Source organism: Trichechus manatus, unplaced genomic scaffold (assembly GCF_000243295.1).
Source record: "Trichechus manatus latirostris isolate Lorelei unplaced genomic scaffold, TriManLat1.0 scaffold00001, whole genome shotgun sequence".
NCBI classification, from domain to species: Eukaryota; Metazoa; Chordata; class Mammalia; order Sirenia; family Trichechidae; genus Trichechus; species Trichechus manatus.
Window position 1 is genome coordinate 14,003,890 of NW_004443937.1, and position 15,531 is coordinate 14,019,420.

Consider the following 15,531-nt stretch of genomic DNA (forward strand, 5'->3'; position numbering starts at 1 on the left):
AAAAAATCAAACACATGGAAACTGAACAACACCTTGCTCAAAAACTACTGGGTTATAGAAGAAATTAAGGATGGAATAAAGAAATTCATAGAATCAAACGAGAATGAAAAAACATCCTACCAGAACCTTTGGCACACAGCAAAAGCAGTGTTCAGAGGTCAGTTTATAGCAATAAATGCACACGTCCAAAAAGAAGAAAGGGCCAGAATCAAAACATTAACCCTACAACTGGAACAAGTAGAAAGAGAGCCGCAAAAGAAGCCCTCAGGTGCCAGAAGAAAGGAAATAATAAGAATTAGAGCAGAATTAAATGAAATAGAGAACACAAAAACAACTGAAAGAGTTAACAAGACCAAAAGCTGGTTCTCTGTAAAGATCAACAAAATTGATAAACCATTGGCCAAACTGACAAAAGAAAAACAGAGAGGAAGCAGATAACCGATATAAGAAATGAGATGGGTGATATCGCAACAGGCCCAACTGAAATTAAGAGAGGTCATAAAATAAAAAAATTCGCAGGATGGGCATAACAGCAGAATGGAGATTACCAAAGAAAGTCAGTGAACTTGAATATACATTAATAGAAATTAATCTGAAAAGTGAAGAGAAAATTTTTGAAAAAAGAACAGAACCTCCAGGAGCTTTGGGACAATATCAAAAGGTCTAAAATACATGTAATGGAATCTCAGAAGAAAAGGAAAGAGAATGGAGCAAAAAAAAAAAAAAAATTTCTATAATAATGGCAGAAGACTCCCAGATTTGGTGAAAGGCATGAATTTACAGGTTCAAGATGTTCACTAAATCCAAATAGAATAAATATGAAGACAACCATACTTAGACACATCATAGTCGAACTCAGAAAACCAAAGAAAAAAGAAAATCTTGAAAGTGGCTAGATAAAATGAGCAATGATTTGAAAATCCACAGACTTCTCATCATAAACTGTGAAGGACAGAACACAGTGGAACAATATCTTTAAAGTGCTGGGGGAAACAAAAACCTATCACCCAGAATTCCTTGTCTAGTAAAAATACCCTTTGATAAAGACATTTTTCACATAAAAGAAAACTGAGAGAGTTTGTTGCCAGATCTGTACTTCAAGAAATGCTAAAGAAAGTTCTTCAGGCTGAAGGGAAATTATACCAGAGGGAAATTTGGTTTTTAGGAAGGAATCACGAACACTATAAATGGTAAGTACCTGAGTTAAAAAACAAAACAAAGCAAAAAACTAGCCACCACAGCCTCTAGGACATCATGCAAACCCTTCATCCAATGCCTCTCACCCCCAACCTGCAATCTATACACTTCAGGCCCCACCTTTGTTTCACAAGAAGACTTTGTGAACTTTTAAGGTTGCCACACTGAGTCCCAACTCCAAGCCTTTACAAATGCTACTCCTTCTACCCAGAATATTCTTCCTTCCACATCCAATCTATCAATGTGAATCATACACACACTTACATTACACCTCACAGGTCACTTTCTCTTCCAGACTGTTCCTGACTACACCAGCACCTGTTGTACATTTCTGTATACAGTTTCAGGGAATAAAACAATGAACTAAAACACATTGCTAAAACATTTTAGTGACGTCAAACATCTTCCCCTCCACTATTTAATTCTCACAAAAGCATTGTGACGCAGGAGGGCAGGTCCTGTTACACACTTTATATAGATGCTGCAACCAAGACTCAGAGAAGCTAAGTGGTTTTCACAAAGCCATACAGCCAAAATCTGGAAAAGCTGGCACTAGTAGTAGGCTCCTCAGACTCTCATCCCAGTTCTCTTGGCCACATTAACACATAATAAGGTACCTGCCTTCAACCACTTGGCCACATTAGCACATAATATGGTACCTGCCTTCAACCACTCGGCCACATTAACACATAATATGGTACCTGTCTTCAACCAATTTATAATCTTCTCGATAACAAAGTTTTCATACACATTTAATATATCAAGACAACTCAACAACATTATACTGGGGACTCAGACTTGGCCAAGCAGCAGAAACACTTGTGAACTTTAAAAAACTATAGAAATTCAGAACACATACAAACCAACTGAATCAGAATTGCTCTGGGGCAGTGCCTGGGAATTTGTATTTTTTAAAGTCCTATGCCCTGGTGGCACAGTAGTTAAGCATTCGGCTGCAAACCAATAGTCAGCAGTTCAAATTTCATCAGCCACTCCTTGGAAACCGTATGGGACAGTTCTACCCTGTCCTACAGAGTCACGGTAAGTCGGAATCAACTCAACAGCAATGGTGTTTACAGGTGATTCTGACATGCAGCCAAAGCTGAGAACCTCTTCAATACATTACTGATTGTGAAATAAGTACTATACTCTGTGGACACTGTGAGAAGAGAGAAATGAGTATAGGCTGGGGTGTCATGAAGGAGGGGAAGTCTGAGAAGTGCTTTGAAGAAAGGCAAGTTTGAACTGGCAGAGAGGAAGAGGGGGTGCATTTCAGGCCACGGGGATACTAAGTGTGAGGCATGCTCAAGGGATTGACTGTTTCTGAACAGAGGTGTGATCTAAAGAAGGCAGAATTTAAGGAGAAAATCCAGTGGCCAATATACAGGGTGAATAGAAAGGGCAAGAGATGGGGGTTAGGGGTAGGATGCTGGTACCCCTCCATGCCCTCTAAGAGTGCTTATGTTTGTAACCCTTAGCTTGGGGTCCATAATCTGAGACTACCTTGAGCTGATTCTATGTTCTGTGATCTTTCTCTGAATCCCAACCCTATGAGCTTGCCCCTCTCTTACAGCTCTTATTCTTGTCTACCTGTGTTCTTATTAGTCCACTAGATTCTTGAGTTCCTTGAGGGGGTCTTGTTTATCTTATTATCTTCTAGATCAGTGGTTCTCAACGGGGGGGGGGGGGATTTTGCCCCCAGGGGACATTTGGCAACGTTTGGAGATATTTTTGGTTGTCACACTGAGTGGGCACTACTGGCATCTAATAGGTAGAGGCCAAGGATGCTGAAAAACATCCTACAATGCACAGGATGACCCCCACCACAGGGGATTATTCAGCTCAAAATACCAATATGCCAAGGTTGAGAAACTCTGCCCTAGATAAAGTGACAGGCACATTTAATTACTTGGTTAATAAATTAAATTTATTAAGTTATCATTTAATATTAGTAATAATTTAACATTAAATAATTAATAAATCTTTGATAAATGACTGAATAAACTTTTATTATTGCCATGTATAGATATTAGAGATAAAACTATCAATTACTATAACTGTTATTTCATAAAATAAAGGACATTCTAACTATAAAAATGTAATATTAATAATAAAAATAAAATAGGAAAGATACTACCAAGAAACAGCACAGCTAACAGTTGCTGTAGGCTGGTGAAAATTTAACTTCAGCCAACCCTGGGCCACCACCCACCAACTTGGGAAGCTCTGAGTAAGACACTATGAGCTCCTTGAGGGCAGGGCCCCTATCTTTTAGGTAGTCCTGTGGCTCTTAACGCTGAGCAGACCAAAGAAGGCTGCCGAGGCCCCTCCTGTGGTGGGGGTGCTCACTGCTGCCCTACCTGTGCCTACCATTACCTTGTATTCCAGGGAGAGCAACGTCTCTGTCTTAGAAGTCCAGCTCCACTTATGGACTACATAGCCCTTTTGGTCATTGGTGGTCCCACCTTCGTCATCCAAGACCAAGACGTATGGACAACTAGGAGACACAGAAATGAATAGTTGCCACTGGGCCATGGAAGGAAGCTCTCACCTCTACAGGCAGGGCTCTGACACTGTCCTAGGCTGGAGGAAACTTGGAGTCCTGCAGGTTACCTTGCTTCCTCAGGCTGGTGTGGTCTGAGGCCCCTTAATACTTGATGCTACTGGGGGACTCTGTAGGGCAGGGCAGGTCTGACAGAGATGATGGGGACTCAGGCCAAACCCAAGAGAGGAAGAAATGGGATTTATGCCAGGATCATGAGCATATAAGATCTCAGGGCACCAAAGTGGGAGTAGGAACATCTATAATATAAGAGTAACTGCTTCTAAGTTCCTGATGTAAGGCTGGACAAAATCAACCTTTGGCTGGCAAGACTATGTGTTTCTCTTAAAAGACTCCACAGAAGTAATGTCCATAGCCTCTCCTTCACCCACTCCTGGTACAGAACATTTCTCCATGAAAGAATCTTCTATGAATCTAAAGAATAATCAAGATCTTGATTATATGTTCCAGCATTGGGTGAGGTGTCATGGAGGCACCAAGTGGAATCGGACTTGGGGAGCTGCCATTCTCATTGCCTGCAATATGGATCCAGCAAGCGAAGGCCTGGCCTCCAAGTACCTACATCCCTGTAGGCACTACCTTGACCCTGTCTCCCTGTCTTCCTACACCTCTGGACACTGGAAAGCCCCTACTTTTCCCAGAGACTCCTAATTGCCACCTAGTGCCCTCCTCTGTCACCCCCAGAGATACTTTCACAGGGCCAGGGTTCCCACAACCCACTCACCGGGCCTTTGCGTTGTACTGAACGCAACCCTGGCCTTCAGCGTTGAACAGGGCCAGGAAGGAGAAGCTGGGCGTGTCATTAAAGAGCCAGGTGATGGCTCTCCCTCGGCAGCACGTAGGGATCTGACATATTGCGATGTTTCCAGAGGGATAGCTGGTAGAAATAGTCAAGTGGAACTAACAGAAAGCTCTCCAGGTTCTGTTCTCAGGTGCCCCATGGGAAGCAAGTCTACATGTCAAAGTGTTAGCTATTGGGTACATCATGCATCCTCTTCAACGACCCTCCCTGCACTTTGTATAAGTAACAATGAAAATAAATTATTATGGAACCCGACCACACCCCAAGTGCTTGCATGTTATCTTCTTTCTATTCCTCATAACAACCCTGTGGTAGGAAGTACTATCCCCATCTCACAGATGAGTAGGATTTCCCTGAGCCTGAGGAATTTCCTGGGACACGAGACCTTCAGTGTTAAAACCAGGAAAGTCTCAGGCAAACCAGGATGAGCTGACCACCCTACAGATGACGAAGCCAAGGTGCAGAGAAATGACCTTCCCAACACCACTTCACAAGAAATACCAGAGCCAGGCAGGGTCTGAACTCCAAAGCCAGTGATATTTCTAACACTGTCAGGCTACCTCCCTTGTGGCCAGTCTAGGAGGGTGAGCAATGTCTCCCTGCTCATTTCCTACTAAGGAGGCCCCAAGAAGCATTTGTCCTGACTCACAAGGCCATGGTGTTGGCAGCTACTGTCTTGTGTGCAGGAATTACCTTATGTAAAAGAATTTCAGTGGTTAGCACTGCGGTCCACCACCCTAAACGCTTTCCTGCCAGCTGAGAAATGCCACACGCTCCTCATGAGCACTTCTCTTCTTTAGCCTGCTCAGAGTGCATATCCTCTGATGGAAGGATCAACAGATAATCACATTTGAAACATTAAAAAGACATAATCTTTACAGTCCCACAAACCTGGTTTGCAATCCCAGTCCAATCACCTCTGAGCTATGTGACTTGAGCAATTTGCTTCACCTCTCTGAGCCCCAGATGTCATACAGGGACATACCTTATGGGAACTCAATGAAGTCAGGTGTCTGAAGTGCCTGACAGAGAGCCAATGCTCAATGACTGATGACTACTGCTGTGAAGACAGAGTCTGCCAATCTTTTCCACACTACTTCCCTGGTCCTCGCAATGGAAATGGTTTCTGCCTCTTCTGCACTTCCTCATCCTGCTGTGCCTCTCAAATAGCACTGATTTTTTTTTTCTTGTTGTGTTCACAACCTTCTCTGACACTATGAAATTCCTGTAGGGCAGGGTCATATGTTTTTCACATTGTATCCCCAGCTGAAAGAGGCTCAGTCAAAATCTGCAAAGCACTGGGGCTATGAGGGTGAGCTCAAGTCAGATTACTTGGGTTTAGATCCTGGCTCTAATACTAAATTGTGTAACCTTGAACAAGTTTAAATAATCCCTCTGAGCCTCAGGTTTCTCATAAGAAAAACAGAGATAAAAGTAATTCTTGGTGACTTTACCAAAAATGGCAGCCTAGGGAACTCCAAAAACCTGCCCCTTCACCAAAGAAACAATTAACCTAGAAAAAAAAACTTTCAAAGTCTAATTTTTCTGAACTCTGAGCTCTAATTAAAAAAAAACAAATAAACAGGAAAAAAAAAAAAAAAAAAAACCTTAAAACAACCAGAAGAGTGTTTAATAAAGAAACTGCTAAATTTTGATAAGACGGCATTGTGGAGTTTTTACTTAGCTGTCTATCATCCCCCATCCCCTAGCCTACGGCTAACTGTGGGGATAGCAGCATGCATTCCTTGGTGTGACCTGCTGGTACCAGAGAGAATTGTGATGATAGGTTTTGATCTGTCTGGTGGCTCTGTGAGGGATCAGCTCAGAGGCTTGCCTTTGTTTCACCTCTCTCAGAACTTTCTCAGGGTTGGAACAGCCTCCTCAGCAGTGTTTGTTGAAAGCACTTAAAGGTATGTACTAACTGCAGCCACCTGAGGCAAGGGATAACAGACTGGGCAAGCAGGAGACAGACTGAAATGCTTAGTAAGGAAGAGGCTTTGAAAGGAGATACATTGGGGCATAAAAGCTTTAAAAAGCTCCCATGTATACCAGGGAATCTAGAAAGGAATGCAAATGCCCAGGGCTAGACACACGCTAAGAAAAAACCTGAGAAGACCCTAAGCTTACACATCTGGCTGATCTTTAAGCTCTTCACAGCAGTAAGTGAAAACTAAGACAGAGCTGCAATGCTTTGCCTGGCTAAGTGTTGGAGTGCCTCAACTCTGAGCTAATCTGCAAAGATTAGAAGAGTATTTCTTCCTTTTTTTTTGGTCTTTGTTGTTTCTTTGTGTATGGCTCCAGGCATTTAAGGCAATCTCTGTGAATTCACTAGCAGTGATCACTAAGCTAACAGAACAGAGACTTCAGTGACCACACATGACAAAGAATACAGTCTTTACATAAAATAGTTCAGAAATGTCACTAAACAAACAACTACAAACTACCACAATCAGCAACAACAAAACCTGGGAAGAGGGGAGAATTTAAAGAGTTATGACACTATAATACTCAAAATATTCAGTTTCCAACAAAAAATTATGAGGCATGCAAAAAACAAGAAAGTATGATCTATTCACAGGAAAAACAGGTTTTGACAGAAATCACCCCCCTGAGGAAACCCAAACACTGAGCTTACTAGACAAAGACTTTAAATCAACTATCTTAAGTATAATCAAAGAGCTAAAGGAAAACATTAACAAAGAACTGAAGAAATTATAAGAACAATGTCTCACCAAATAGACAGCCTCAGTACAGAGACAGAAATTATAAAAGTAGACAAATGGAAAATCTGGAGCTGAAAAGTATAATAACTGAAATGAAAAAAACTCACTAGAGATGTTTAACAGAAGATTAGAGCAGCAGAAGAAAGAATCAGCAAACTTGAAGATAGGTCAATTGAAATTTTCCAGTCTCAGGATCAGAAATGAAAAAAGAGAAATAAAACTGAACAGAGCCTAAGGGACCTGTGGGACACCACCAAGTATACCAACACATGCATAATGGAAGTCCCAAAAGGAGAGGAGAGAAAGGCTCAGAAAGAGTATTTGAAAAAATAATGGTTGAAAACTTCCCAAATTTTATGAAAGACATGAATCTACACATCCAACAATCTCAGTGAACTCCAAGTAGGATAAACTCAAAGAGATGCACACTGAAACATATTATAATCAAACCGTAGAAGAACAAAGACATAATCTTGAAAGCAGCAAGAGAGGAGAAACTCATCATGTATAAGGGATCCTTAGTAAGATTAAAAGTGGATTTTTCATCAGAAACCATAGAAGGCAGAAGACAGTGGGATGACATATTTAAAGCGCTGAAAGGAGAAAAAAAAATGTCATCCAAGAATTCTACATCGAGCAAAACTATCCTTCAAAAATTGAGGAGAACTTACATGAAATATCTAAAATAGACAAATGCACAGAGAACAAAGTAGATTAGTGGTTACTAGGGGCTGGGAGGAAGGGGAATGGAAAGTTATTGCTTAATGAAGACTTAGTTTCTGTTTGGGGTGATGAAAAGGTTTTGGAAATAGATAGTGCTGATGGTTGCACACTACTGTAAATGTAACTAATGTCACTGAATTGTAAACTTCAAAATGATTAGAATGGAAAATATTTTGTTGTATATATTGTACAATAAAAAATTTAAAAAATGTATATATGTATATATCCACAATAAATTTTTTTCAATGAAAGAGAATTTAAGACATACACAGATAAACAAAAGCTGAGAGAGTTTATCACTAGTAGATAATCCCAACAAGAAATGCTAAAGGGAGTCCCTCAAGTTGCAATAAAAGGACACTAGATAGTAACTCAAAGCTATAAAAAAAATAAAGAACACCAGTAAAGATAACTATACAATGTATATATAAAAATGTAATTTCTGATAAAAACAACGTAAGGGGGTGTCCTAGGGTGGGTTCTCTAGAGGAGCAAAACCAGTGAAGCTTATTTATATCTATATGTATATCTATAGCTACATCCGTATCTATTCATTTATCCAACCATCCATCCATCCATCTATCTATCTACATATATATATATATATATGGGGGGGTAGTTTATATCAAGGAAATGGCTCACATGGTTGTAGAGGCAGGAAAGTCCCAAGTCCATGGGCTGACGGCTTCTCCTGACTCACGTAGCTACAGGGGCTGGTGAACCCAAGATCAGCAGGTCAGACAGCAGGCCTCTAGCTCACAGGCTGCAGAGGCTGATGAATTCCAAGATCAGCAGGTAAGCTGCAAGCTCAAGTCCCAAGAACCGGAGGCCAGATGAAGATCCAAACTGACACCATATATTGGATACAGGCCACACCTCCAAGGAATCTCCCTTTCAACTGACTGGCTGCTCATAGCAGATCTCATCATAGAGGTGATTACATTATATCAGATCGTACTATGGAGATAATTACATCATTACATAGCCGCCAAACTACATAATAACTGTCAAACTACTAAGAATCATGGTCCAGCCAAGCTGACACACAACCTTAACCATCACAGGGGGGAAGAATGGAGCTGTTTAGGAGAGTGGTTTGTATACTATTGAAGTTAAGCTGGTATTAATTCAAACTAGTTGGTTTATCAATTGTAATTTTCAGGAAAACAACTAAGAAAATTAATTTCAAAAAACAGAAAAGGAAATAAGAAGGGAATCAAAACAGCATAAAACAAAAAATCAATTAAACATGAAAGAAGGAAATAATGGAGGAATTGAGGGAAAAAAAGAGATAAGACATACAGAAAACAAACAGCAAAATGGCAGAAGTAAGCCCTTCGTATCAGTAATTACTTTAAGTCTAAATGGATTAAACTCTCCAATCAGAAGGTAGAGATTGGCAGCATGGATACAAAAACATGACGCACCTATGATGTCTATAAGAGACTCAGTTCAGATCCAAAGACACAACTGGTTTGAAACTGAAATGATGGAAAAATATATTCCATGCAAATAGTTACCAAAAGACAGCAGGGGTGGCTATACTAATTGCAGACAAAAATAGACTTGAAGTCAAAGATTGTTATGAGACAAAGGACATTATATATTGAGAAAAAGGTCAATCTCTCAAGATGATATAACAATTATATACATACACACCTAACATCAGAGCCCAGAAATATATAATGCAAAAATAAGAGAGTTAAAGGAAGAAATAAACAGATCTAAAATAATAGTTGGAGACTTCAATACCTCATTCTCAATATTGGATAGAACAACTAAACTAAAGTATAACAAGGAAATAGAGGACTTGAACAACTATAAAGCAACTAGGCCTAACAACTAGGTCTAACTCCAACCAATTAGGCCTAACTCTACCCAACAAAAGAATACACATTCTTCTCAAGTGCACATGAAACATTCTCCAGGATAGAACATATATTAGGCCAAAAAATAAGTCTCAATAAATTTAAAAACATAGAAATTATACAAAGTACAGTAAAACCTGCAAAAGCTGGAACCTGTGTAAGGCAGAAACCTGTAAGAGAAGGAAAACTCGAATATTTTCCACTAAAACGAATGAAAGAAAAGTGGCAAGACTGCACCCTGTCAAACGTAGAAAACTTGCGAGACCCAAAAAAACAAGGCAGTCCTGTCGAGTTCTAGCTGTCACGGATTTCACTGTATTCTTTCCAACCATCAAGAAATTAAACTAGAAATCAATAATAGAAGGATATTTAGAAAATTCACAAAAATATGTGGAAATTAAACAACACCTTCTTAACCAATGGGACAAACGATAAATCATGAGGGAAATTAGAAAATATTTTGAGATAACATGAAAATGAAAACACAACATACAAAAATTTATGGGATGAAATAAGTGCAGTGCTCAGAGAAAACTTGTTAGCCGTAATGCTTACATTAAAAAAGAATAAATGAAATGTCCAAATTTTCTTCAAAAATTTTCAAAAAAAGAATAAAGACCTCAACTCAATAACCCAAACTTCCATCTTAAGAAATTCAATATCTTAATTAGAGAAAACTAAACCCAAATCAGAAGGAAGTAAATAATGAAGACTAGAGCGGAGATAAACAAAATAGAGAATAGAAGAACAGAATCAATGAAACCAAAAGTTATTTTTTTATAAGATCAACAAAATTGACAGACCTTTAGTTAGACTAAAAAAATAAGACAGAAGACTCAAATTACTGAAATTCTTAGAAATGAAAGTGAGGATATTACTATTGACCTTATAGAAATAAAAAAGATTATAATAGGATGAAAAATCGTATGCCAACAAATCAGATAAGAAACAAAATCTCAATAAACCTATAACAAGAGATTGAATTAGTTTAAAAAAAAAAAAAAAAACTCCCAACAAAGAAAGCCCAGGACCAGATGCTTTTCATTAAACAGTTAATGAAAAAATTAACTCCTTGAGCACTTGCAAAAATAGAAGAAGAAGGAACACTTACTGTCATGGATTGAATTGTGTTCCTCCAAAATATCTGTCAGCTTGGCTAGGTCATGATTCCCAGTACTGTATGATTGTCTCCCATTTTGTAATCTGATGTGATTTCCCTATGTGTTATATAGTCTATCACTATGATGTAATAAAATGGATTAGTGGCAGTTATATTGATGAGGTCTACAAGATTAGATAGTGTCTTAAGCCAATCTCTTTTGAGATATAAAAGAGAGAAGCAAGCAGAGAGACATGGGAACCTCATACCACCAAGAAAACAGTACCAGGAGCACAGCACATCCTTTGGACCTGAGGTTCCTGCGCAGAGAAGCTCCCAGACCAAGGGAAGATTGATGACACGGACCTTCCTCCAGAGCCAACAGAGAAAGTGTTCCCCTAGAGTTGATGCCCTGAATTTGGACTTGGAGCCTACTATACTGTGAGAGAATAAATTTCTTTGTTAAAGCCATCCACTTGTGGTATTTCTGTTACAGCAGCACTAGATGACTAAGACACTTACTAACTCATTATGTGAGGACAGTATTACCCTGATACCAAAGCCAGATAAAGGCATCACAAGAAAACTACATACCGATATTTTTTATAAACATAGATGTAAAAATCCTAAACAAAATACTAGCAAATTGAAACCAGCAGCATATTAAAAAGAATATACACTACAACTAAATGGGTATATCCCAGGGATGCAACAGCGATTCAATATAAGAAAGCAGTGAATATAACACATCACATTAATATAATGAAGGAAAAAGATCACATGAATTGATTTCAATTTAATTTCAATTGATGCAGAAAAAGCATTTGGCTAAATCCAATACTCTTTCATGATAAAACCACTTAATATAAAAAAAAAATTATATATATAAGACCAAAGGCTCAACAGCTATTTTAAAACATACATGAGAAGGTTAGGGGCAGGGAGATTAAGTAAATGGAAGTGAACCATCTAGAACAGAAACGAGAATGTTGACACAAATTGAAGAATGTGGCCAATGTCACTGATCATTATGTCTAGAAACTTTGGAATGGGAGCGGGTCTTGCTGAGTATATTTTCACCAAAAATAAAATTAAGTCAAAAAACATCAACAAACAAAAATCAATAAACTAGCAATAGAAGAGAACTCAACATGATAAAGGAAATTTATGAAAAACCCACAGATAATATCATAATCAATGGCTTGTTTCTAGGATCAGGAACAAGACAAGAATGTGCACTTTCACCATTTCTATTCAACATTGTACTGGAAGTTCTAGCCAGAACTACTAGGCAAGAAAAAGAAATAAAGGGTATCCAAATTGGAAAGGAAGAAGTAAAATTATCTCTGTTGATAGACGGTATGATCTTACATATAGAAAATTCTTAAGAATCCACAAAACAAAATTAGAGCTAACAAATGAATCCAGAAAAGTTGCAAGCTGCAAGATCAACACACAAAGTCAGTAGTATTTCTATACACTAGCAATGAATAATCCAAAAGGAAATTAAGAAATCAATTTTATTTGCAATAGCATTGTCTTAGTTATCTAGTGCTGCTATAACAAAAAATACCACAATGGATGGCTTTAACAAACAAAAATTTACTCTTTCACAGTTTAGGAGGCTAGAAGTCTGAATTTGGGGTGCTAGCTCTACGGGATGGTTTTTCTCTCTGTCGGCTCTAGGAGAAGGTCCTTGTCATCAATCTTTCCCTGGTCTAGGAGGGTCTAGGAAGTTCTCAGTGCAGAGACCTTGGGTCCAAAGGACACGCTCCATTCCTGGCTCTTCTTGCTTGGTGATAATGAGGTCCCTCTCCTCTCTGCTCACTTCTCTCTTTTATATCTCAAAAGAGATTGAGTCAAGATACAACCTAATCCTATAGACTGTATCCTGCCTCATTAACTTAACTGCCTCTAATCCTGCCTCATTAACATCATAGACGTTAGAATTTACAACACATAGGATAATTACATCAGATCACAAAATAGAGGACAACCAAACAATACTAGGAATCATGGCCTAGCCAAGGTGACACACACTTTGGGGGAACACAATTCAATCCATAACAAGCATCAAAAATAATAAAATATTTAGGAATAAATTTAACCAAGGAGGTGAAAGACTTGTATGCTAAAAACTAGAAAACACTGCTGGCAGAAATTAAAGAATATCTAAATAAATGGAAAGACATCCTGTGTTCATAGATTGGAAGACTTGATATTGTTAAGATGGTAATACTCCCCCAAAGTGATTGATAGGTTCGATGTAATGCCTATCAAAATCCAATGTTTTTTTTTTTTTTCCTGCAGAAATGGAAAAGTTGATCCTCAAATACATATGGAATTACAAGGAACCCCAAATGCCCCAAATGTCCAAAAGATTCTTAAAAAAGAAAAACAAACAGAGGACTCATTTCCAGATTTCAAAACTTACAACAAAGCTACAGTAATCAAAAACAGTGTGGTACTGGCATCAGGGAGACATATAGATCAATAGAATAGAATTGAGAATCCAGAAATAAATGCATACATCTATGGTCAATTGATTTTCAACAAGGATGACAAGACCATTCAATGGAGAAAACAGTGTCTTCAACAAATGGTGCTGGGACAACTGGATAACCATATGCAACAGAATGCATTTGGCCGCTTTCCTCACCCCATATACAAATGGATCACCGGTGAATCACCTCACACTCTACGTTAAAACGTATCAAGACCTAAATCTAAAAGCAAAAACTACAAACCTTTAGAAAGAAATGTAGGAGTAAATCTTTATGACCTTGGATTTGGCAATGGTTTCTTAGATATGAAACCCAAAGCAGAATAACACAACAAAAATTTAAAAATTGGACTTAATCAAAATCAAAAACTTTTTGTATCAAAAGATACTATTAAGAGAATGAAGACACCCTACTGAATGGGGGAAATATTTGCAAATCATGTATCTCATAAGGGTCTAGTATTCAGAATATATAAAGAATCCTTACAACTCAACAACAAAAAGACAAACAGTCCAATTAAAAAATCAGCAAAGGACTTGAATAAACATTTCTCCAAAGAAAATATCCAAGTGGCCAACAATCATGTGAAAAGATTCTCAGTGACATTAGTCATCAGGGAAATGCAAATCAAAGCCTCAATGAGATACCACTTCACACTCACTAGGATGGCTATAATACTAAAACAAAATAAAATCAGAAAATAACAAGAGTTAGTGAGGATGTGAATGAATTGGAACCCTCCCACTGCTGGTGGGAATGTAAAATAGTGTAGCTGCTGTGGAAAACAGTTTGGCAGTTGCTCAATAAGTTCAACATAGAATTACCCTATGAATAAGCAATTCTACTACTAGGCGTATAACCAAAAGAAATGAAAACAGGTGTTCAGACAAAAATTTGCACAAGAATGTTCATAGCAGCACTATTCACAACAGCCGAAAGTTGGAAACCACCCAAGTGTCCATCAATGGATGAATGGATGAACAAAATGTGGTACACATTCCATACATTCAATGGAATATTATTCAGTCATAAAAAGGAATGAAGTTTTGACAGATACTACAATATGGTAAAACATTACACTAAGTGAAAGAAACCAGACTCAAGGTCACGCATTGTATGATTCAATTTATGTGAAATATCTACTATAGGTATAAATTCACAGAGACAGAAGCAGATTGGTGGCTGCCAGGGACTGGGGTAGGGGGAGATGGGAAGTGATTGCTTAATGGGTATTGGGTTTTCTTTTTGGGTGATGAAAATGGTTTGGAACTTGACATAGGCGGTGGTTGCATAACATTGTGAATTGTACTAAATGCCACTGAATTGTACACATTAAAATGATTAATTTTATGTAATATGAATTTTACCTCAAAAAAAAAAATGCTACAATGTGGATGAACCTTGAAAACATTATGCTGAGTAAAAGAAGCCAGACATCAAAGGACCACATATAGTATGATTCCATTTATATGAAATGTCCAGAATAGGCAAATCCATAGAGACAGAAAGATTAGTGGTTTCCAGGAACTGGGGAAGGGGGGAATATGAGGAATGACTGATAACGGGCATGGGATTTCCTTTTGAAAAAGTGATGCAACTAGATAGAGACGGTGGTTGCACAACATTGTGAACGTATTAATGCACCTGAATTCTTCACTTTAAAACGGTAAATTTTATTTTATGTGTATTTTACCACAATAAATTAAAAAAAAAAAAGATTATCTCACAGAGTGGTTCTGAATACTCAACGAATCTCTAAGGGATAGTGCTGAGCACATGTCAGGCACATAGTGATTGATGTTTGTTATTAATTTAAATTTAAAATTTGTGTCTTAGTGTGAGGGAAGGTTTTGATGGGGGAATCGGCGATTGAGGGAAGAGAGCCAGTGAGGCACTGACAACCCAAATGAAATGCATATCATGATGGTTCTGGGGTCTGAAGCCGGCAAGTGCAAATCCTAGCATGACTTGGAGCCTTTTGGCACCCCAAGGGCTGATGTATAACTTTTTTTAACTTTTACCTTTTTTTTTTTTTTTTTTTTTTTTTTTTTT

General features: G+C 38.2%; 1 protein-coding gene across 1 annotated transcript in view; it reads right to left on the reverse strand.

Annotated features, from left to right (window-relative positions):
• CUNH3orf20 (chromosome unknown C3orf20 homolog) overlaps positions 1 to 15,531 on the reverse strand; it is a 104,019-nt gene that overhangs the window by 68,071 nt on the left and 20,417 nt on the right. Inside the window, exons 6-7 of the mRNA XM_023741753.1 lie at positions 4,485 to 4,637; positions 3,574 to 3,694 (exon numbers count right to left, since the gene is read on the reverse strand). Of these exons, the coding sequence (XP_023597521.1) occupies positions 3,574 to 3,694; positions 4,485 to 4,637 (274 nt within the window). The remainder of the gene's footprint in view (positions 1 to 3,573; positions 3,695 to 4,484; positions 4,638 to 15,531) is intronic.